Here is a 25,980-nt window from a genome sequence, read left to right as displayed (position 1 = left end):
AGAGAGTGTGTGTGTGTGTGTGTGTGTGTGTGTGTGTGGTGGGGGGGTTTAGTTTGAAGGCTGGTGGCTGGATGCCAGGGAGATATTCAGGTTTTCGGGGTGTGGTTTATGTTGTTGGCCGAGGGTCATGCTCTCTGGAGTCAGCGCGGTTCCCTCTTTGTCTGCTGGTGACACAGGCCTGGACGAGACTGTTGCCCTCCCTTTAGCCCAAGATCCCCCTTTTTCCCCTTGCAGCAGTTGGTAAAGCACGAGGGGTACGAGCCTCGGATTCTGAGCGCTGCGCCGCAGCCCGGAGCCGCACGTGACCCGAGGAGGCTTCGGGTGTTTGTGTGGCGAGGGTGACTGGGGAGGAGGGAGCCTAGGGGAGAGGGAGGGCGCGAGCTAGCAGCTCGCAGCAGTCCCCGCCGCCGCTGACGCTCTTCGGCCGGAGTGCCACTCGGAAGGCAAGTTTGTCAACAATCGCCTTGCCTTCTGGCAGGCTGACCCGCCGAGGGGCCGCCCCTGCCCGCTCCGGATTGGTTGAGGCTCGACCGAGCGACCGCGCTTCGGCCAATGGGGAGAGCGGGCGCCGCGAGCCCGGCGGCCAGGGGGAGGTCAGCGGTTCTCTACAGTCTGGCTGAAGACTTCGTGGGGGGAGGAGGCGGAGGCGGAGGATGTTCCCTGGCGGCGGCGGCAGCGGCTGCGGGAGGAGGAGGAGGAGACGGCGGTGGCGGCTGCTGAGGAGGCGGAGGCATCGAGCCGGGCTCGGAGTGCGGGCCATCGGCTCCGGCGTGTGAGAGTGTCAAGTTGGGAACTTGTTTTGTTTCTCTGGGGATGAATCGAGAGCCCTGATCGTAAGTTCCGAGGCTTTTGTTTCTCTCCCTTGCTCCCCTTTGTTGGGGGCACTCATTTCTGGGGAGAGCGGCAGCCCGGGCGGGGGTGAGGTCGCGCGCATTCCCGGGGACATCCCGGGGAGCGAAGGTGCCGGGCGGGGGGGAGGTGTGTGTGGGGAGGCCCTTTACCTTTCTCCCAAATTTTCCCTAATAGAATTTGTGTTAAAAAAACAGGTATTGTAATAATTATCATTTTGCCTGTTCGTCCTCCCGAGGTGAGCTTGGTTAAGGTACCTCCTAGGTTGCCGCGGGTGGTTGTGTGTAGTTTGAGTCTTGTGCACTTCAGGGAGCATGCCCAAAGAGAAAGCTTCCCTGAGGTTTTTTTTTTTTTTGTATGTGTATTTTTTTTCCCTTTGTGTACGTACGTGTGCCTAACATTTGAAGGAAGCAGGGTGTTTTAAAAGAAAGTGAGTTCTTGGTCAGCTTGTGCAGGAGAGGCTAGCTTTCTTGCAGTAGGAGTTGAAGACTTGTTGAGTTAGCATTAAGTTAGAAGAGGAAAAAGAAGGGAGGGGGAATGGGGGTGGAGTTGGTAGTAGAGGGAACTGAAGAGGCACTTTGCTATGGACAAACTATTGTGACGCATTTACTACAACTGATGGCTGCTGCCAAACCTTTCCCCAGACTTGCTGTGATCAGCACATTCGGTAGAACAATGGGGCTAGAACAGGGAACTTGGCCAGAAGCTGCACAATCACTGCATCTACTCTTCACTCCTACATTTCAACACAGTATCTGATCCATGGGAAATTAGAGCCTACTGTTGGGTGTTTTTTTCCCTTTTAATTAGCCAAACCCATTCTTAGTATTTGGTGTATGTGGATGGATTTGAAAATATAGCTGCTGTGTTCATGACTTGGTGTTTTAAAATTAAGTTTTAAAAAATTTATTAGCTCTATATTTAAGGGGAGGAAGTGTAACCATAAACTGGCAGTCTCAAATATTTTTACTTGGAAGATAAGCAGAAGTTTAGGAAAGCAGTGGAATAAGAATCAAAATCCACCTATGCTGGTTTAATTTATAGAATCTTTATGTAATATAAGTGAAAATTAAGGTGATAGGTATAATTATGAAATATAATCTTAACTGTACCTTTTTTTCTTACAGAAAAAAAGACCAAATGGCAAAGCAACCGTCAGATCTAAATTCTGAGTGCGACAGAGAAGGTGGACAATTGCAGCCTACAGAAAGGCCTGCTCAGCCTCAACAACTCAGACCAGGGGCCCCTACCTCTATACAAACACAGTATCAAGGTAATTCAGGTGAAGGGGACAGCTGCTCGCCCAGCAGCCCTCAGGGACCGTTTGCACCACCCACTAGCCCTAGTCCGTTTGCTACCAGATCCCCACTTTTCATCTTTGTAAGAAGATCCCCACTGCTGCCTCGATCTTCCAGTGGGTATTTCTCTTTTGACACAGACAGGAGTCCAGCGCCTATGAGTTGTGACAAATCTACACAAACTCCAAGCCCTCCTTGTCAAGCCTTCAATCATTATCTAAGTGCAATGGGTAAGCAAGATCATGGTAAGACATGTTTTGGCTTGTTTTATTCTTTTTGACAAGATGTGTGTAACATTTAAAAATGCTCCTTTGGGTTATTACTTTTCTCATATAGTCCGAGTTTTAATGCATATAGACTACATGTCAAATAGTAACATCAGACTGATCTCTTAAAGGCGTGTTCTCAAATTTTTATAAACAGCTGGAACTGGTTGGGTGAGATTCTAGTGTCTGGTGTGAACATTTTCTTTCACTTCCAAAGTATTAGTAATGAAACATCTATCTTAGGTTGAAGTATGGAAACATTTGTGTGTGTATAAAACTAGTTTAAGATATAACTATGTATTTAATAAGATGAAGTATTTACCATTTAAAAATTGAAAATCTTATATTAAAGCCATTTTGCCTGGGTATTGTTTTTAACATTGCATTATCCTTTGGAAATAGTTAATCTGGTTTCCCATTCAAATTAGACTTTGAGTTCCTTAGTTCATTTTGTTCAGCGTTAATTAGTTTCAGGTGATGGATTTGATGCCTGCATGGCCATTTAAATTTTACAGAGAAGAAAACAATATTCATAATTCTTGCTAATAACTTGCTGTTGTGAGCATTCATCACCAGGAGAACCAGGATGAGAGGTTGGATGGCTCATCAAATTCATTGTGCTCCTTTCTGTTTCTTGAACACATCTCCTGACTATAGGCATTTTCACTGATTGTCCCCCATTCCTGGAACACTTTCTACCTCTTTACTTCTCTAGCTTCATTCAAGTTTCAGCTAAAGTCCTACCTTCTACAAAAAGCTTCTCCTAGTTCTCTTTAATCTTAGTAATTTCCCTCTGAAATTATCTCCAATTTATCCTGTATGTATTTTGTTTGGATGTTGTTGTTTGCATGTTAACTCCCTCATTAGACTGCTTCCTGAGAGTAGGGATTGTTTTTTTTTAACTTTTTGTATCTCCATTGCTTAGTACAGTATCTGGCACATAACAGACAATTAATAAATGCTTACTGACTGATTGCAACTACTACAGATAATGTCACAAAAGGCAAATAACACTACTGATGGTCAAATTTAATTTTGAATTTAGCTTGTCATACAAAAAAAATTTAACTTAAAATACCTAGCATAGTTAAAATATGTATTTGGAATAAGAACATATGATATTTGCTATACCCAGTTAAACAGTTTTACGATTGTTTTCATTATGTCTTAAAAAGTATGTTTGATACTAGGAATATGGAGCTGGGCTTCTACACCCAATTGTATGACAGTGGGAGATCAAAGCTATCTTTTTTCAAAACATTTGGCAACATTTGATAAAAGTAAATGAATAATTTGGGCCATAAAACTGTAAAAGATTAATTTTGTACTGATACTAACCATAGATGTCAGAGGTAAATTTTGCTTGATGTATATATGAGGAAAATCTTACTTGTGGGTAGTTTCAAGAAAATACTAAATTTTTAACAAGAGAAACTTCAAGTGTTTATGATTTAAAATACTGGTTAGAAAAGGATAGATTTGTTTAAGGGCAAGAGATTTTCCATAGGAAAGCATAATCAGTATCAGAATTATTTTTATCCAAAGTTTTGCCCAGGAAAGTGATAATTTTATGTGGAACTTATCAAATTTAACGTTAAAAATTTTAGCCACTTTTAAAAAAATTCTTCCAAAAAACACAGGTCTTACACCTTGGATTCAATTAAATTAATTAAGCATTTATTAAGTGTCTACTAAGAGGCAGCAAAGTAGCAGAGTGGATAGAGCAGTCTTGGAGTCAGGAAGATCTAAATTCAGATAGGGCATCAGACACTTAACTGAGCAAGTCACTTTAACCTCTGCCTCAGTTTCTCCACAGCAAAATGGGTGTAAAAATAGCACCTACTCCCAGGGTAAGAATAATTGTAAAGTGTTTAGCACAGTGCCTGGCACATAGTATGCCCTTAATAAATGTTTATTTCCTACTTTCCTACTATGCACTGTACTAGGTGCTTGAACACAATGTATTTTTATTTTGGAATTTTTTCATAAGGAAACAAGAAACTAAAAATGTTTCAAACATGCTCTCTAGGAAAACCTGAATTTGGAATTGGAAAGCACCTTTATATTCTTACAGTCTACATAAATATCTGCAGACATTTAACTAACTGTATGCTAAAGATACTGTCTTAAACTTTTCTTAAAAAGGAAGTTTCTGTATCCATCCAAGGTCTTGGAAGTAACTTTATAGGATCATAAATTTAGAGTTAGAAGGGACCTGAGAGATCAGAAGAGTAAACTGAGGCCAATTTGGTTAAGTGAACTGCTATTGGTCACACAGCAGCTTTCTGAATCAAGATTCAGGTCTTCCTGACTCCCAAGTCCAGTGCTCTATCTATCACCATACCTTGATGCCTGTTGAGATAACTCTTTACTTTTAGCTTATGTGTGCCTAGAAAGTCACTGATTCTGAAAATATATTCACCAGGAGTATTTAATACATATAACAAATATTTTAGTTACAACCTATGTCCAGATGATGGTCCCAGCTTAACATTCTTCCACAGATATTAATGTAGCATTTTAGTTTTGCAAAGCAATTTGCATATGTGATGTTGTTTGAGCTTCACAGACAAACCTTTGAGATAGATACTGTTGTCTCCCTTTTACAGAGGACAATACACAGGCAGTTGAGCTAAGGCTTGCCCATAGTCATAAAGCTGTGTGGATAAGAGGTGAGATTAGAAACTAGGGTCTCCATTGACTCTACATCCAGCATTCTCTTAATTAAACTCTCTCTCTCTCTCTCTCTCTCTCTCTCTCTCTCTCTCTCTCTCTCTCTCTCTCTCTCTCTTTCTTTCTTTCTGTAGTACTGTCTACTAACCAACTTAATAGTTTTAAAGTTTATATATTAAGTAAAAACAATTACCTGAAAGACTATACTAAAGCTGTTAATTCTTGCTATTTCATATAAGACCTATCTTATTCTCTATAGGTAAAAAGACTACCAAGTTTTATTTGTGGTTGAAACTGAACTCAGTTAAAAACTAAGTTAGTCATTTTGTAGTAAATAAACAGTAAGAAGAATAAGTTACTCTTTGGTCCAGAGACATGTAGAAATCTCAAGCTTTTTTTTTTTTAGAGCTAGCAGGTGGTAGCATACCACCGGATATGTAAATTATTTTGAAATAATTATGTTTGAAAGGACAAATGAATATCTAATTTACAAGATAATAATCTGAATTATTAGAGTATTGCTCTTATAAAGCAATTATCCCAAAGGATACTTGTTGGGTGTTTTATTTAGATTTCAATAATAGTAATCTCTCTTAGATATGTAGTCTTTTAAGGTTAAGTTACTTTCTAACTTGATGTGTGATAATTATAGTTGAAATTGATTTAGAAGATAGAGATAAGGAATTTGTTAGGGTTTAAAGAAAATGCATGGAAGCAGTGTTTTAATAGTGAGTTGAGTTTGTGTGTGTGGGGGTAGTATGTGCATGCAAATGAACATGGGAATAAATCAGAACGAATGTGGGGGGGTGAGTAGATTGAAGGTAGGTTTCAGTTTTGGTGGTTAGGGAAACTCTTTGTGAGAATGCAACTGTTACATAGTTTATGGAGACACCTGATAGGTTACATGACTTATCCAGGGACATACATGTCAGAGATAGGACTTGAACCAAATTCACCCTTACTTTGAGGTCTGCTTCTGCAGTGTATCTTTGTTACCAATGGCTACCACTAAAATAAGTAGTAATAATAATAATTATTATAATTATATAGTACTTACTATGTGCTAGGAACTGTGCTAAGGGCTTGACCAATATTATCTCATTTGATTCTCACAATTCTGGGAGGTAGATGCTGTTATTTCCTCATTTAATGGGGAGGTTGGACTAAGTTTCCTGTTAGCCAGGCAACCTCCGTTTGCTTCAGTTTCCTCTGCAGTTAAATTGGGATCATAAGAGTATCTATATTGAAGTGTTATTATGAGGATCAAATGAGTTTCTTAGGATAGTGCCTGGCACAGAGCATTTATATTTACTCCTTTTCTTTCCCTTTTCCTAGCTCTAAGTCCATGATTCTGTGTATTTTAGGTACCATGTCATGTCTCCTAAAATTATTAAATATAAAAATAATAATTATGAATCACATAAATTTTTGTCATTTATAAAAGTTAGAGTTAAAAATTTACTTTTCAGTAATTTTTGATCTTACAATCCTTTATTAAGGATTAAGCCTCAAAATGTGCTTTTTTCAGACCACAGCTAATAATCTTCACTGTTTTAGGAAACTTATAAGGGATACTGAAATGTTATCCAAAAATGTGTTCTCTTGGGCTTTGGGACTATCGATATTCAATGTTCCCTATTTTACACTGTTTTTTAAGGCTTTTAATAAAGTCTTTGTTAATCTATTACAAAGATGCTTCTTCACAAAGAAGTCTTTATATGATTAGTATATGTACATACAAATACAACAAAAATGTGAGGCTATAAATAGACTCCTTCCATCAAGAAATTTTCTAAGTGATATCATATACATTCTGTATGTTTTGTAGAAGTCATCAGTACTTGAATATTTCTAGGCAAACAGTAAGTTTCTGTCAGAAATTGGTTATATTTAGCATTTGTCTAAAAAGAATATATCTTGAATACTTTTGTTACTCTTACAATATACATTTTTAGAATAAAGATAACTCATTACTATATTCATATTGGTTATCATTTGATCATAACATAAGGTACATATATACAATTTTTTTTACAGTTTTTAAATTAGTGATTCTTATATTCTAGGGACAGTAAAAGCTTATTACCTTATTTCATTATTTATTTTAGTCAATAAAACATAATGATCAAAAAAGGTCTCCGTTCTCTTGCTTTTGCTTAGGTTAGAAACTTGAACCATATGCTTTTTTTTTTTTTTAAACAATTGGGGTTAAGTAACTTGCTCAAGGCTACATGGCCAGGTGTTTCTGGGTGGGTGCTAAGTGTCTGAGCCCAGATTTGATCCCCAGGTCATCCCTGCACTGGAGCCAGTGCTCTTATGTGCTGTGCTACCTGGCCACTGCCATATGCTTTTTTAAAAGCCACATCATATCATATTCTAGGAAAGGCATTACATATATGATTTCCTTGGTTCCTTACAACAACCTTGTCTGGTGGTGGTACAGCATTTTCAGTGGCATGGATCGAAAGATTGACATCTTGCTTCTCATGTTTTACTAGTTGTATTGCCCTGGATAAATGATAAGCCTCAGTTTCCTTACTGCCAAAATGAGTACAATACTTTTGCTTTCTAAGTCACAGGAAGCTTAAATGAGGTAATACGTAGAAAGTACTTTGCAGAATGTTAAGAATTCTATAAATATCAGTGGAAATATCTGCATTTCAGAGGTGAGGGAACTGAGACTGAGGAGGTATTGAGTGACTCTTGAACATGCTGCTGGTAAGTGGTAAATTTGAAACTCAATAACTGATAGTTATTTATTCTTTAAAGTTTGCAAAGTGGGGCTGCTAAGTGGGGCAGCTAGGTGGTGCAGTAAGTAAGAGCGCCAGTCCCGGAATTGGGAGGACCCAGATGGGTTCTGGCCTCAGATACTTAACACCCACACAAAAAAACTGGCCGGGTATCCTTGGGCAAGTTACTTAACCCCAATTGCTTTAAAAATAAATGAATAAAATTAAATTAAAATTAAAAAAATTAAAGTTTGCAAAGCATTTTATGTACCTTCTTACATCTGAGCATCACAAAAACTCTAGACCTTCTGATTACTAAATTACTCTTTCTACTATAATACAAAACAAGTTGCAAAAGAGTAAGGTTTAGAAATTGAAAAGTAGCTAGTTAGGAATTTGGGCTTTCCCAGTGCTCTCTTAAATAATGACTGTTTGTTTTTTTTTAAAAGCATTCAGGGTTAAGTAACTTGTTCAAGGTTACATGGCCAGTTATTTCTGGGTGTGGTGCTAAGTATCTGAGCCTGTATTTGATCCCCAGGTCATCCCGACACTGGAGCCTGTGCTCTTACTTGCTGAGCCACTCAAGGTTACATGGCCAGGTGTTTCTGGGTGGGTGAAAAGATTTTTCTTTTTTCTTTTTGGAGGGGGGAAGGTAGAGCAATTGGGGTTAAGTGACTTGCCCAAGGTCACATGGCTAGTTTTGTGTCAAGTGTCTGAGGTCGGATTTGAATTCAGTTCCTCCTCACTCCAGGGCCATTGCTTTATTCACTGCGCCACCTAGCTGCCCATAAGGACTGTTTTAATGGCAAAATTTTGAATTTATAGATCTTCATCAACTTCAAGCAAAATGGTATTTATATTTCCTCGTAGTATATTATATATGAGTTTTCCCCCAATTGGCACAGTGCAGAATATTAACATATAACATATACTGACAAAACAACTTAATATAATTTATTTTGTGCTGAGACATCTTACAAGGTCCAGTCCATAAAATGTCTTCTCTGCCATACCTAATCAGTAGCTTAGGTAATAAAACAATTCACAGTGGTGCTATTGTGAATGAAGAATAGAGGACAGGAATCCCATACTCAACATGTAGAAATTAAATTACATCTTTAGACTGTAATAAAACAAATGAACCACCATCAAGTGGTAGTTGCTTCTTGTACTTGTATAACTGATGTACAAGTAGGATCTGTTCCATTTGAGTTATTTCAGAGTGGTGTTTGGGAAATATGGTCTTGTGGATTTTGTGATTTATTTATTAAAAGTCAAAACGATTACCAGTTGGATCTGTTCTGCTATTTTTTCCATGTTACTTTTTTTCTTTAGATATTTTTGTAGGTCAAGATTCTTTAAAATTAAATAAACCTTGCAGAATTAGCCATTTTATTTAAGATGTCATTTGTCAGTTTTTGTCTTACTGATTATGAACTACCTGATGGGACAAATTTGCTTTGAAAAATACTCTGGCATATAGCACCTGTTGTGAGAATTCTCATCTTTCTTAAAATGTTCATTGTAATAGTCACTGAAAGAGTCAGATTCATTTTTTCCAAGTCCTAATGAGAGGGAAAAGAGTAAAATTTTTCTCCTATGATCACATTCTTAATTACTGGGGAGTGTTTTTTACCCAGGAAAATCAAAGGAAAGCATATTTGTTGCTATGATTCTTTAGTGACCCTATTTTTAATATAAAATAATATAATTTTAATTTAATTTAATATAAAATAATTTTTTTTAAAGCAATTGGGGTTAAGTAACTTGCTCAAGGTTACATGGCCAGGTGTTTCTGGGTGGGTGCTAATTGTCTGAGCCCGGATTCGATCCCCAGGTTATCCAGACACTGGGGCCGGTGTTCTTACTCGCTGTGCTACCTGGCCGCTCCAAATAATTTTTATGTTAGCAGATAAAATGCAATTAATATTAGTTGCATTTCTGACTAGTAGGCAATTTAAAATTGTAGAAATTATTCCTCTTCCCCTTAATATATCATTATATACTTTGCATAGAATTATAGCATTTTAGAAATATAGCAGGGCAGTGTGGAGTGAGGGCTGAATTTTGAGACTCAGAAAGTCCATATTCTAGACCAGGCCCTAACATTCACTACGTGATGCTGACCAAGTCACTGAGTAATCTGGGTGCTCTAGGCAACTCTCTCAGATTCTTGTCTTGCAGAGAAGGTGCCATTCTCTATTGATATAGGAAGTAAGTCATAGGTCCAGTCACTTTGACTCTGGCATTGTCAAGATTATTTAGCACTGTTTCTTTCAATTCATTGAGTGTTCTGTTAATGTTTATTTTCAGACAGTTAAACCAGTAAATGAGAACCTACTCATATGCAGTGTTAGACAAAAAGTTGAAATAAAATGTATTAATTACTCATGAGTGTTATGCAGTGATGTATTCCTAAAAGGAGGTCTATGAATCAATTTAATCCAAGTTTTAAATATACTTGGATAGTTGATTATTTAAAGGAAGCCCATGATAAATTATTTTATGAAGCAAAGGAGCTTATGTTCTATAAGACAGTCTGATAGATGTGCTTCTTTATCTTGGAATAGAAAAAGTTGTAGAATTAAAAGTGTCTGTTAGAAGTTGTTTTGTCCCAAAATTCCCACCTAAGTCAGGAATCCTCCTCTCTATAGCATTCTTGTTTGATGATCATGGAGTTTTTGAAGACTTTCAATAATAAGGAACTCACTGTTTTGCAAGACAACCCATTCTACTTTTGGACTATTCCAAGTTTTAGAATGTTTTTTCCTATGTTGAACAGAAATTTGTCAAATCACCAAGCATTTAAGTGCCTCCTTTGTGTCAAGTTGTGTGCTAATCACAGAGAATGCAAAGAAAGGGAAAAGCAGTATTACAAGGGAGATAACATGCAAACAACTAGGTATTAGCAGAGATAATCTCAAGGTGAAGGTACTAGCAGTAAGGGAGGTCTGGAAAAGCTTCTCTCAGAGAATGGAATTTTAGCTGAAACTTGAGGGAAGCTAGGAAGGAGAGAATTACAGGCATGAATGAAAATACACTGTTGGGAGATGGAATATTGTGTTCCAGGAACACAAAAGTGGCCACTGTCCCTGGATTTTTTGTGGAGGGGGGGGGAGCAGATATAAAAAAAACTTGAGAAGTGGGAGGGGGCAGGTTGTAGTGCTTTAAAATCCAAACAGAGAATTTTGTATTTAATCCTGGAAGTAATAGGGAGACATAGTTTTTGAAAGGAGGAGGGTTAGCATGGTCAAATTTGAACTTGGGGATGTTTTTGGAGGGTAGACTGGAGTGGAGAAAAGGAGGGAGCTCATCCAGAAGGCTATTGCAATAACCCCAGCATGGGGTGATGAGGGCTCTATACCATAGAGAAGAAGTCACGTATGAGAGATGTTTTAAAGATAGAATCACAGGACTTGGCAACTGATTAGATATAAGGAATGAGACAGACTGAGAGGTCGAGAATGATACCGAAGCTTTGAGCCTTGGCTACAGTGAAGTTGGTAGTGCCCTTGAAAGTAATAGGGAAGAAGTTTGGAAGGGAGGAGGGTTTGGGGGAAAAGATAATTCAGTTTTGGTTGTGTTGAGTTTAAGATGTCCACAGGACATCCAATTCAAGTTATCTGATAGGCAGTTGGAGATGTGAGACTGGAGGTCATCAGAGAGGTTGGGGTGGGTGTAGATAAATACTAAGAATCATCTGTATAGAAACAATCTCTAGCCATCAAACTTGCTTCTCTTCTTTGGAAGTTGTAAGTATAAGCCTTAATTCCTTTTCTTCCTGCAGCCTTTCATACATTTGAGGACAATGATCATGCTAAACCTCTTAGTCCCTTCAGATATTCCTCATAGGACATGATAGGCTTTCACACTTTCTTGGTTGCTATTGTCTGGACTTGGCTCACAGTTTCTCAGTGTCTGCCTTTATTGTGATAAAGAATGGAACATGATGCTACATATGTGTTCTAGCCAGGACAGAATGTATTTGGACTGTTAACATCTTTGTTCTGGATATTATATTTCTTTTCTTTTGCTTTTTTTTTGGAGGGGGGAGGGCAGGGCAGTTGGGGTTAAGTGACTTGCCCAAAGTCACATGACTAGTGTTAAATAAGCTTGAGGCTGGATCTGAACTCAGGTCCTCCTGACTCCAGTGTCAGTGTGCTGCCTAGCCACCCCTTAGATATTATATTTCTGTTAATGCATTGTAAGAATGCACTCACCTTTTCAGTAGCACTATCATATTATTCTTTCATCTTGGGCCAAAATGCCAAAATTTTTTTAATCTAAGTTCCTGGTTACTAAACTGAGTCTCCTCTATTTGATACTTGTTCACCTTTTTTAAAAACCTTAAAATACAAGAATTTATATCTCTGTTTATTGTTGCATTTTATTAGGATGGAACAATAGACCCAGTCTGTCAAGAATTTTGAATTTCAGTTCTGTCATTCATTGTACCACTAGTCATCCCTCTCAGGTTAGTGTTATCTGCAGATTTGAAAAGTGTGCAAATTAAATCTTCTTCCAATCTATTGATTTGAAAAGTTAACATAGACAGGGCCAAGAACTAAGCCTTGCGGCATACTACCATCACTCTATCTAGGTTGATTACTGATATCTCATCCAAGTCATTCCTTTACATGTGGTATATACAATTGTTCAATTTGAATAGTTTGATCCCTGTTTACAAATATAAGCACTAAAGTTTAATGTAAGTTACTATGTTGTTGAAGAAGGACTCTGCGTACTCAGAGGGGCACTAACAGATGAATGGAACTTAGAGCTTTGTCCATAGCCTAGAGCAAGTTACTTCTACTGTTTGGGCCATGATTTTGTCATCTATGGCCCTGAGCACATGGTCTCTAAGCTCTGACATCGTTTTTCTTTTTTTCTTTTTCTTTATTTTTAAAGCAATTGGGGTTAAGTAACTTGCTCAAGGTTACACGGCCAGTTATTTCTGGGTGTGGTGCTAAGTGTCTGAGCCCAGATTCGATCCCTAGGTCATCCCGACACTGGGGCTGGTGCTCTTACTTGCTGTGCTACCTGGCTGCCCCAGACATCATTGTTTTTCAGTGATCTCTACTTGCTTTGTCACTTCAGTTTTGTCTAGCCAGTGAGCTAGGGAAAATATACCTCTTACTTTCTCTTGGAAAGAGTCTGTGACTATAGTCATTGGAGTACTTCAGGGGGTATAGAAGTCACACTGGGAGGAAAATTCACCTCCCAGTGAGAAACATTCAGAAAAAAATTGATTCAGATTTTTAAATGAATGACTAATAGTTTTTAAAATATTTCTACCTTAATGGATATATAGTAATGATAGCTGTGACGTTAGAAGTCACAGTCAAGAAATTGAATTTATTTCATATTTACTTCCAGTTCTTTGATATATTTAGGAATTCAGGATTTATAAATTATTTTTAGATTGAGTTAGTGATATAGTTCTCCTGTCACATATGGGAGACCAAGTTCATTATTATCTCTTAGTTCAGAATAATCAGTAAAAGTAGTATTATGATATACTTAGAATGTTGTGTAGAAGACGTAAAGGACTTTAAAAATTTTTTTAATTTTAAATTTTTTGCTTTTTGGAGTGGGGAAGGCAGGGCAATTGGGGTTAAATGACTTGCCCGAGGTCACATGGCTAGTAAATGTTAAATGTCTGAGGTCAGATTTGAACTCAGGTCCTCCTGACTCCTGGGCTGGTGCTCTATTTACTGTGCCACCTAGCCGCCCCTAGTAAAGGACTTTTTAAAAAAAAAGATGCTAAAAGTACTTTTCCCTTTCTTTGACTATAGTCTTGTTCTATCCATTTATGTGTGATTAAAAAGTGAAACCCTTTTGGGTCTTTAATTTGTTTATCCAAGGAAGTTCTTGTTAGTATGTCAAGTTGAAACAGACTGTTAAAAGAGGAACTGCAGTCCAATTCTGGGTAGGTACACAGAATCTTAGGTATAAGGTGAATTATGGATAAGTGCTTAGAAATTAATCTTCCCCTAGGTTCTTTGGATAGAAGAGGAAAGTCTGGAGCTGGCTTGTTGGCACAGTCCCGAGTATTAAAATGACTCCACTTTACTAGTGTGGACCAAGTATGTTTGAAAGCTAAATATCTGTTAGTACCACAGTGAAGGTTCTCTGTTGAGGGGTTTCATCTACCAAAATTGACTAAAATAAATTCTGCAGGGTATTCCAAGGATTTGCAAACTTAGTGAGAGGACACTTATTTTCCCCCATTCGTGTCAAAGCTTCAACTCATTTTCTACTGGCTTAAAGATTCTGGTGATGGTTATTAAATATCTAAGTAATGGCACAATTGATTTAGAGAGAACACCTTTGAGAGCAAATATTTAAAATTGTTCATAAATATGTGTATATAAGATACTGGCAGGTCCATTGCTAGGCTTTCAAGGGCTTCCAAAAGAATTGGATGAAGCAGAAAATGCCAAAAGCATTATGCTTTTTTATTTGACATAATCAAGGGAAGTTCACATTATTTAACTGGAGATGCCCACTGCAACCAGGAAGCAGGGACAACAAGGAAAGGATGCTTCGGCAGTCCAAGGGATTCTACCACTCTCTCCCTGGAATAATACTGATTATGTCCAGGTTAGGGCATCCTATCAACTTCTTCATACTGGATCAAGGTCTAGAACTTTCAGAATAGGACTGGGAAGAAATACAAGGGATGTTGCTTAGAAATCTCAGGCATAGTGGTCTTGAGGCCCTGGCAAGAGAAATGAGTCCATTAACACTCGAGTTCTTGGATACGTGTGCACTTCCTGCCTCTGGAGAGTTCAAGTCAACTCCAAAAACATGCAGTGGAATAGCTTAGGTGTTATTGGAAGGGGAAGGGTCAGGTTTAAATGAATCTGATTGGTTTTTAGCTTCCAGAATGTTTTTGTTGGGGGATAGAGTAGAGGCCAGAGAATAGTTGGGGCAAAAAAAAGTTATCAGTTGTAGGAAGCAAGCCAGGGAACAGAGATTGTGGGAGAGAAAACCAGACCAGAAAAAGCAGGGGTTTTTTTGTTTGTTTTCTGGATGATAAACTAGTTAGGTTTTCCCCCTTATTTTGTACAATAGGCAACTTTTCTCTTCAGTAAGTGTGTTTAGGAGAAGTAGTCCTGTAGAACATAGTAAAAGCCATTATTGAATGTTTAGTGAGAAACTTAGTTGGTCACTAAACTTTGTGGAGTTTTTTAGTCATGAATCTTCAACAAAAAAATTAACATAAGAAATGGCTTGTGAACAATATTAGAAGACGTGTGCATTTAGAAGAAGTATGATTCAGTATTCAAAAAAAGTTGGTTTGGAATTTGAAAATCTTTATTTTTAGCTTGCTTTGGTCATGCACTTTGAGCCTTTTGGTTAGAACCCATTACAGGACTTTTTCCTTCTTCAGTAGAAGAAGTAATCATCTGTGGGGAAACAAATACACATCAACTCATTAGATGATAAGAACAGATGAGACATGCAGCTCAGTTTTGTCAGGAGTAGAACTACCATCCATTAGTTGTCCTAAGTTTAGAGACTTAAATGTTTCTGAATGTGCCTACCAGAGAAGGAAGGATTAAATTTACCTTTTATACAACTCCTGTGAAATTCAAATGATTTTCACCTTTGGAGAAAACTTATGTTGAACTTAATGGTTTGTTTGTGCTAACAAATTACTACTTTTGCTTTTTTGAATAGTGATTATAATTCTTAAGTGCTTAAGCAGACTTGATCTCTTACAGTAGATATATTCTTGATTAAAGCAGTTAAAACTTGGCAGCTTTTTGAGCACCAAATTTTGTTATTATTTTTGACTTTTTTATAGAACTTGTCCTTATAGCCGTCGAGATTTAATACTTACCCTTAAAACAATAGGTTACATATGACATTCTTATTGAAATTTTATTCGGTGTTAATATACTAATGCTTATACTGTACTTCAAGGAGAAGATAATGCAACTAAAATGTTGTCTTTTTCCTCTTGATTTTTATCCTTTTTGGGGTCCATATCTGCGAATTTAGGACTTTGGGGAATTCCCAGGGAGAAAGTAAATACCTTCTACCAGTGCATATTGACACCTGCTCTGCAACTCAGAGTTGTTGGGGGCATCAGGAGGTTAAAGGCTTTTGTTACCCAGGGCCAGTTCATGTCAGAGGAAGTGTTTATCCTAGTCTTCTTCATCCAGGCTAGATTTCTTTCTGCTCTGTCATACTGACTCTGTATTTTTATATTGCTGTATAACTAATCTTGTTACCATTGTTCTGGGGGAGGGGAATTAAAGAAAAATGCTGATTTCTCCTGAGGAGAGCAACCTTTAAACACACTTAGGGTGTTTTAGCAAGTACCACCAAGATAAAAAAGCCTTTGAGTATGAGCCTAGTAGTGGATCATCACCTGAGTATCCACAGTACCTGAGACATAGCTCCATTTAATGCATTCTTAATGATTGATTATCAGTCCAGCTAAATTTTTAAGAAAGTTGTCAGCAGTAGGTTAGCAACCAGATGAATTTTTTCTAGCTACATGTATCAACTCATAAAGACAATTTACTAAAGTGAAAAGGAGTTAGAATCAGTGTTGGGGAAAGGAATAGCCAAATCAGTGAAATCACGTCTTTGAAATTATGAAGTATACACCTTTATATTTCCAAATTCAAAGCAAATTATTTTTAGAATAATTTTTAGGCAGGTATATGTTAGAATTAGTATGTAGAGTTTAGTTTAAAAGTAAATATTTGAGAGGTCACAGTAAATCTGCACAAGCCAACCTTTAGGTTTGCAACAGAACTCAACTGGAAACCTTCCCCTCTAAGTGCTTCAAAAACAGAGGCAGAAGCTAGCTTGGACTAGGACAGCAATTGGACAGTGCTCTGTATTGCAGCAGAACTGAAGAACAGTGGGAGCTGGGGGAAGGGACATTCCACTATGCCCAAGGGAAAGAGCCCAGGATCTAGCTGAGTCTAGTTCTGTCTACTCAGAAGTCATTTTTGGCACAGCTGGAGTCCTGTGTTTTTAGAAGAGACTGAGATAGCTTTGAGGTCCAGCCCCTAGGGAAATAAGCATTAAAGGAACAGGAGTCAGAAAGTTATATAGGGAGTATGTAATGAAAAAAATAAACTAAAATTATCTAAGATCTCAAAAAGAAGAAAACTCAATTTAAAATCTTTGGGTCTAAGCAGATAAAGTAACAAGGAAGATAATAATAACAAAAGAGAATATGACTAAAAGAGTCCAGAAATCTATGAATAAATGTTGAAAAATAAAGGAAAATGAACCCCAACACTTGATGAAGCAGAGGATCCTGTGGATTCCCAAGAGAGCATAGAATATTTCTTAAATGGTTTAAAAGAAAAATTTTAAAAGCAGAATTAATGGCCTGCATAGCAGAAATAATTGGCAGAATAGAAAAAACAGGATCCATTGTGGCAAGCATTACCAAAGAAACAAAAGAGAACCCAGAATTATGAATATAAATATACAGAAGTAAAGGACAATCTGAAAGAAGAAAAGCAAAAAAGCAATAATGTTAAAAGAAAATATGATCACTAGACAAACAAAATATATTGATTTTGAAGACCTGATACGTAGAGAGACACAGTTAAAGGTCTCCTAGAAGTATATGACAAGTCAAAAAATCTGAGCACTCTAAAGAAATAATGGAAGAAAATTGCCCAGAACTTTTGAACACAAAGCGAATTACCATTCAAATGATTCCATGGATCACCTCAGGGGGGATAAAAAAAAAGTGAGGCTGCAAACTCCCAAGACATATAGTGGTTAAATTTAACAATTCCAATGAAAAACAACAAATTCTTTAAACAAGCAGTAGAAAGATCTTCACATACAAGGGAACATCTCTTCTCATCTTTAAGAGGGATAAAACTTAAGGGCTTTGATCTTCTAAGAGAAAAAATGCTCTAGATCAATTAAGATTTTATAAGTTATAGTCTTTTAATCATAAGCACATTTAATCATACGTACATAAACTCAGGTCATTTTCATCTGAAAAGACATGTACTTTTTAAACTGAAGATGGAACTATTGAAACCAGATGTTTACCTAATCAACTTTAACATCTTGGCATCAACACGTTAATTTAATCTGTGACTAGTTTCTTGCAGAGAAAACCAAACACCCATGTTCACAGTTTTCTTTTATTAAAAGCTCTTGAAAGCCACACTAAAATATTTTGGTTTATGGTTTTTAAATGAAGTTTCTTATTTTTGTTTGTTTTTGGTCTCACTTTTGATTTCATTGGTTAAGGGACCCCCCTCTACCAATGCAGATAGGCATTTGCTTTGCAACTTACAGAGTTGCCTAGAGTGTACTGAGAGTTTAAATGACTTGCCTAAGATCACATTGGGCACTTGGTAGAGTAGTGTGTAGGGCACTGGGGTAGGAAGGTAGAATTTTTGTTTCTACTGATAATCTAAATAAAAGTGATAGTTTTGAGCTCTAGACTGAATGGGGGATTAGTGGCAAATGAGAAATTCTGCAAGTAGTTTGGTATAGATGGATATTCTTAACCTGAAATCAAATTCTGCCTTTTAAATATATAGGTTTTTGATTCTGGGTGAAGCATTAAACCCCTCAATACCCCAGGCAAATTGAGTAAGTGCCAGACAAAAATTGCTTACATTGGTAAATTGTTTCTTCTGAGGAGATCTCTCTCTTCATCAGTGAAATTTAAGTGCTGGACTTTGCTACCTTCAGCCCCTAAAGGTCATTCTGTTCATGTAAAAGAAAAATATTGAAATAAAAAAAAGTATATATTGACTTTTGAAACAACCCAACATACCATTAGTATTTGAGACAGAATGTAAAAGGGTGGAATTAGAACATTAGAACACCAAAATATTTTCTAGGCTTCTATTCAGTTTTATACTAGATTGGCAGTTTGTAAATGGTCAGCCTGGGATTTGATGAAAGCAGCTTGTTTTAGGTTTCCTAGTATTTTCCATAAGACTTCTTTTCTTCTTACAGTGTTTATACCAACAGTGGTTTTCACCCACTCACACACATATATACACACACACAGAGTAAAATTCTAATACTTCTCATTCCTTGTCTAGTAATCTATTATATTTGGTACAGGTAGGGTCTTATTAAGTCTAGAAAAAATATTTGATTCTAGTTATTGGCTTATGAAAGTAATTTTCTTTTTTATTTTAAAAAATTATTTATGCTTAACACTTTTTGTTTTGTTTCAAATTCTGTCCATTTCCTAATCCTCCTCTACCTACTGAGAAGGCAAGTGATATTATATCAACTGTACATACACAATCATTTAAAACACATTTCCATATCAGACATACGGCAAAAAAAAAAACCAGTAAGAGAAATAAAGAAAGTGAAAAAAATTATACTTCAGCTTGTCTACAGAGTTCATCAGTTCTCTTTCTGGAAGCAAATAGTATTTTTTTCATCAGAAACATTTTCTCAAAAGAACATTTCTGTTATCAAAAAGCACCACATTTGAAGCCCTAGTAATAGGAACTAACTTTTAGAAGTCAACCACATAGTTACTGCAGTGAAATTAGTTTGTACGTGATTTTCATTTTTAATTACTGTTTTGCTAATATTTTAAAATCTTAAATAAGGAATCTTGTCTTAGAAACATACCAATCATTTTTTCTATTTTCAGTTATATCAAATTGAGTTGTGTAGCATATGTAACATGGCAAATGACTTTCAAATAGTAATCTTGATTTCATGTAAATAATATTAGTTATACATAGAGATTATCATTTTAAATGTTGTGTAGAATAAAATCTGGAGAATATAAGGAATTCAGAAAAACCTGGGAGGATATGAGTGAATTGAAACAGTGAAATAAGCTGTATTAAAAGAAACAATACAATAAAGGGAATGAAAAGAACATTAAAAGGGGAGCTGAATTTTTGCATAATTAAAAAAACAATCCTGGAGAACAGATAATAAAGCATCCTTCCCTCCTTTTGGCAGAGTGGTGAGGGTTAGAAATGCATTAATAAAACTTTTTTAAAAATTTTCTCTTCTGATATAATTATCTTCATCCCTTTTTTTCTCCTTCCCAGCACTTTCCTTACAAACAGTTGCAGTTTGTGTAATGCTATGACTAAAATACTTAGTGCATGAGCGGTTAGTGAAAGCTATCAAGTGTTGAAATGAACTTGAAAAGTTTATCTGTGTTGCTTCAGCTAATTGTGATGACACTCTCGATTTTTGATCTTTCTGCACTTGCTGACAGCACTAGAGAAAGTCCTTTCTGAAAGTGCCAGATTGATTTCACTAGCAACCACTTAACCACGATATTAATTTCCTGCATTGAAGAGCTTTTATGATTTGAAATTAACTTATGAGTGGGAACATTAACTTACTCAGAAATGTGTACGTATAAATACATTAATGGATTTTATATTGGGCAACAAAACAGCTTTTTTGCCTTAGAAATATTCCACAAATGATAGAAAACTGCCCATTTACATTGTATTTTTGAATGTTTTCTTTGGAAAAAAAAAAGTTTTCTAACAAGTCTCATGCTTAAAATCAATACCTTATGATATTATTTTCTCTGGGGAAAAGGAAGAAAACCTTAGCCAGATAGCATTTTAGCTTAACAATAAATTTTTCTAGCAGGATTAAAGACAGATACATAACTACTTAAAAATTTCATTATCTATTTAATCTTTGGGATAGTTTTTTGTTAATAATGACTTCTATTGCATTCTTTAAAGTTTCTTGGTGCCACTTGATACCTATATAGATAAATCAAACATGAACATTGTTTGGATAGTCAATGTTCACTGCTTGGGCTATGCCAGTATAATAATACTACTGAAATTAATTTACAGCTTTAGGACTATACTTAATAACCTGAGCTTTATTACAGAGCTAGGAAATATAAGATGATTTATTTAGAAAAGCAGTATTTTTTATCAAGAGAAATAATTAGTAAAGCACTGGCCCTGGAGTCAGGAGGACCCAAGTTCGGTTTTGGCCTTTGGATACTTAACACCCACACAAAAAAACTAGCCGTGTAACCTTGGGCAAGTTACTTAACCCCAATTGCCCTCCAAGAAATAATGAATAAAAGTAGAAATGAAAAGGAATATACTTTATGTCATTAACTATAATTATTCTATATTGTATTGTGAATCAGTAATTATAGAAACTATTTGGTACTGGTTTAAAAAAAACAGAACTCTAAAATAAGGAAAAATCAGAAATATTTGGACTAAATCATATATATTATAATATACTTGAAAATATAAGATATCTTAGAAAGAATTGCCTATTTGAAAAGAATTGATGAGAAAACTAGAAAAAAATCTGGTAGAAATTAAATTTTGGCCAACATTTTTATACCCTATATTAAAAAAAAAAACTTGACTGGTTACATGGTTTCAATTTTAAAGGTCTCAGAAAAATGGTTATATTGATTGACTTGCTGTGAAGTAGTCCAAACACTCTGGAAAGTGATTTGGAATTATTTGAAGAAAGTGACTAAAAATGACCATACCCTTTTGACCCAGAGATTCCATAGCTAGCCATATCCAAGGAAATTAGTGATAAAAAGGAAGCATTACTTTTTGTAGTAGCAAAGAATATAATGGCATATCAATGTACTTTTTTTTGTTGTTGTTTTTGTTCACTTTTTGTAGGGGGAAGGCAGGGCAATTGAGGTTAAGTGACTTGCCCAGGATCACATGGCTAGTAAGTGTTGAGGGTCTGAGGGCAAATTTGAACTCAGGTCCTCCTGACTCCAGGGCTGGTGCTCTATTCACTGCTCCACCTAGCTTCCCCTTAATTTACTCTTAAGAAATGATGGATACAGAGAAACATGGAGAGACTTAGAGTGAAGTAGGTTGAAGTAGGTAGAACCAGGAAAAAAGTATATACAATGACTAAAAATGATGTGAAAGGAAAGAATAACAAAATCATTAAAATGGAATGCTATGAAACTATAATGACCAAGAGATAGATATGAGAAGGCAACTCACTCCCTTCTGTACAGGGAGTGGTAGGGAGAAATGGAACACTACAGATAATGTCAGTTTTTTTTCAATGTGCTACTTAGTTTTGCTTACTTGTTTTTTGTCTTTCTTTTTTTTGTAAGGGATTGCTCTCTAGGAAGAGGAAAAAGGGAAAGGTTTGATACATTGTGAAATGTAAGTGATGTTTAAAACAAAAGAAATAAAAATTCATTTAAAAAGTTTATTGAGGGCAGATTGGTGGAACAAAATGTAGTCTTAAAATACTAGGGTCATATTTTTCATAAGCAAAAATGAACCTAACATTCCTTTTTGCCAATAGAATTTTCGCTTTTGTTCAGAGGGACATAAACTATTCTGAATAAAACTAATATTAAATTCATTGAAATTCTTGATTGCTAGAAAATGTATGCATACTTTTCAAGTTTGTTGAAATTATGGATCCAAAAGTATGGTTACTAGATTCATGCCTTTATAGACATAATTTTTGACTCCTATAATATAAAGTTAAATAGAGGTTTAAGGTGCTATGTGAGGTCTAAGAAGGAAAGGTCATCTTAATTAAGGGGAAGCAGGGAAAGTTTCACGAGTACAATCTTAATGGGACTTTAAATGATAGGTAGGGATTCTCTAGAAGAGGCAGGAAAATACAAAGAATGTAGTGTGCATGGAAATAAGTAGTGGGGAAAGATTGGAGAGGTTTAGTAGAACTAGATTATAGAGGGCCTTGAAAATGTCAGGTAAAGCAATTTGAACTTGCCTCAGTAGGCAGATAGGGACCCATTGAAGAATTATGACCAAAGAAGTAATATGACCAGATCTTTGGCTAAAAAAAGGGAAATTGGGTGAAAGATACTATACAAAGATAATACTGACTGTCTGATATGAATTATTTTTTTCAGTGTTGGTGATTTAAGCTAGACTTCTCCCAGGTCCCATTTGTCCAAAGTTTAGCCATGCTTATAGATGCTAATATAACTCTGGAATAGAATAAAACTGAACTTTTTGAGGATGAAAACTTTTAATATTGGTATCTTGTTCTAACAAATTGAGCAATTAGACTATAGTCTTCTAGCTTGATCCATTCTCCTTTCTACTTTTAAAGTTTATTCTCTGACTACAGATGTACTTGAATTTAACTGTCTTAAATGGTGTTAAGGAAAAGGTTTAGGGTTTTTTTCCCTCAAGAATGTGTCAAAGTGGTATCAACTGTATAATATGGAAATTTTTTAATTTATCAAATCTTTTATTCAGAAGAGCTAGTTCTTGAAGTTTGTGCTGTATTAATTTCGATACAGATTTTTAAAAAATTATAATTTTCTTTTCAAACATTCCTATTTTTAAAATTCAGCAGGAGCATAACACATGGTATCACTTTATAAGCTTGCACATTCAAGTTGAGTAAGATGTATTTAATATTCAGAAGAACAGAACTGCATTTGGGAGGTGCTGCCACCAGATGGCGTCAGGTGTCTTGTCTTCTTAGTCCAGACTAATAAGCCTATGCCATAAATGTGGTTAGTTGAGATAGGTTAACATATATCTCAGCTTTCTATCAAAATAAAGCTTTGTTCAGATAGCTAAGAGTTAATGTTTCATGAATAGAGAATTCCTCTATGAGAAATTCCCTGCATCCAAAATCACATACTGTCTATGATAAGTGGTAGGAAGTCACCTTAGACACCTAGAAGTTAAGTGGCTTACCTAGGGTCACACTGCTACTAAGAGTCTAAATTGGGATTTGAATTTATATGTTGTGATTCCAATCCCAGCCCTCTATCCACTAACCTGCTTAGTCTGACAGTTTATATTACATGGTAAAGTAGGCTATTTTGTAAAGAATGTTTTTTTTTTTTTTTTAAGCAATTGGGGTTAAGTAACTTGCTCAAGGTTACACAGCCAGGTGTTTCTGGGTGGGTGCCAAGTGTCTGAGCCCAGATTTGATCCCCAAGTCATCTTACTCTCTATGCTACCTGGCCACCCCAAGAATGTTTTAAAAGAGGCAAACACTTTGGTACCTTTTAAACTAAACCATAAATATTAGTGATAACTACAGTTAAACCTAACTCAAGTCTTATCCCTTGGAAGATAGCACTTTTGGGTCACTTCAGATCAGGGCAACATTTAAAAAAAAGTCCTAGCTTTTCACAGCTATTAATGTATCCTTTTCTCTTCAGCCTTTTTGCCAGCTATCACAAGGAGAGTTACCATAGAAATCAAAGATACAGCATCTCTTTTCCTTCTTATTCCTGAGTCTCCTGTTTTTGTTTTCTTCTTGTGTCAGTCAGTCTGACAGAATTTGTAAGTTTGAACTTACAGAGTTCATGAGCACATGAAAAATTATATGGCTAATTTTCCTAAACATCAGTTTCTACTTTAATGTACTCTAGACTTTCCCAAAATTTCCTTGTTCCCAACAAGGGCAGGTTGACCTGGATGGATCCCCAAGTTCCCCTTCCACTATTAGTCTTTTTAGGTTATAAGAAATAGTTTTGAATACAAATCGGTAAGGAACCTTAGTGTTCAATCTAGTTCAATTCACTTATTTTTTTATAATTGAAGAAACTTAGGCCCAGAGAGAGAGAGAGAGGGAATAAATGTTTTGCCCAAAGGTCATACACAAATAACAGAACTTGAATTTGAATTTAGGCCCTGTTATTGTTGGGTGTAGAGGCTTCTTAAAATTTATTCACAGTGACTCCCTGGTTATGTGCAACTTTTTATAAACTAACTCATGATATTAACTGCCTGATTTTATGATGCTTCTAATCATAAATCAGACTAGTCTTCACAAAACAACACAGTTAAATAACATTTTTAATAGAAATTCAAAATGGTTTCACTAGGGTCTGGAGAAGCAGACTAGGCAGTACCTTCCCTGTTCTGTGCTCACATGGAGTTTATAATTTAATTAAAACCTAATGAATGCTAGAAGGAAGAAAAAGATACATATGTACAAAAACATTTATAACAACTCTTTTCATGGTGGCCAAAAATTGGATACAAGGGGATGTCCTATTGGGTAATAGCTAAAAGAACTGTAATATGTGAATGTAATGTTACTATACTATTAAAAAATGACAAAATGGACAGTTTCAGAGGAAACTGGGAAGATTTCAGTGAACTGATGCAGAGCAAAGTGAACAGAACCTTAGAAAAGAATATATGCAGTAATCACAATATTATAGAGAAAACAACTTTGACAGATATGTGCTCTTAATCCACACAGTGATAAGCCACAAATCCACAGGAATAAAGATGAAACTCACCTCCTGACCCAAGGGGTTGTACTTAAAATGAGGAAAGAGATATACAATTTCAGGCGTGGTTACTGTGGTAATTGGTTTCGCTGATCTATGCAACTATATATTGAGGGTTTTATTTGCTGGTGGGGGTGGAAGTGAGGACTAATAATTTTTTTTGAAAGAAAAAATTAAAAAAGACTTTTAAAAGGGGGTTTAATACATGTTCATACTAAGCATTTGTCAAACTACGATTTTTGCTATTTTGTATATCTTTTATAAATTTTGTTAGTGTACTTTTCCTTTAGTACTATGGCTGTCTTTTTCACAAGCAAAGTAAAGTGACAACATTAAGATAGTACAGGGGGTGGCTAGGTGGCTCAGTGAATAGAGCACCGGCCCTGGAGTCAGGAGGACCTGAGTTCAAATCTGGCCTCAGACACTTAACACTAAAACTAGCCATGTGACCTTGGGCAGGTCACTTAACCCCAATTGCCCTCCAAAACAAAAGAGAGAGATAGTACATTGTACATAACATGGAGGAACCAGTGGTTGACTGACATAAGAATACTAGGAAGAACAGTAATGATTTTGGCATAGCAGTATTTTGGCTATATTTATAAAGGATTTGAACACCTGGAAATTTGGTTTATATTTCTGCTATGAAGTTTTCTATCAGGCGTCATTTTTAGTGGCAATTGGTCTTTGCAAATAAAAGTTATTATCTTTAGGTTTATAAGGTGCACTTTATGATAATAAATGACTTTTAATTTACTTGAATGTACCATAACCCAGATGACTTCTTTTAAATATTTCCTTCCTTAAATCTTACTGACATGCTGAAATTTCCTTAAGGATTTTTTCAATTCCTTTTTTTTTTTAAACATTTTCTGTGTGGAATATGGATGGTTTTAGTTTGGCTTGTCTTTTATCCCTATATTTGAATGTATTTGTTATCTCAA

The 25,980-nt window shown here is 36.1% G+C and overlaps 1 protein-coding gene across 1 annotated transcript in view; it reads left to right on the top strand.

Annotated features, from left to right (window-relative positions):
* The first annotated feature begins 596 nt into the window (after window positions 1–596).
* Window positions 597–25,980, top strand: part of BCL2L11 (BCL2 like 11) — a 48,057-nt gene continuing 22,673 nt past the window's right edge. The window contains 2 exon segments of the mRNA XM_069075566.1: window positions 597–833; window positions 1,977–2,392. Coding sequence (XP_068931667.1) covers window positions 1,990–2,392 — 403 coding nt within the window. The 5' untranslated portion in view covers window positions 597–833; window positions 1,977–1,989.

The sequence above is a fragment of the Petaurus breviceps genome, unplaced genomic scaffold (genome assembly GCF_028583685.1).
Source record: "Petaurus breviceps papuanus isolate PSGF00001 unplaced genomic scaffold, PetGlider_PUasm1.0 90919, whole genome shotgun sequence".
In the NCBI taxonomy this organism is placed as follows: Eukaryota; Metazoa; Chordata; class Mammalia; order Diprotodontia; family Petauridae; genus Petaurus; species Petaurus breviceps.
The sequence above is the reverse complement of the archived record's forward strand: the minus strand, read 5'-3'. Positions and strand labels throughout refer to the sequence as shown.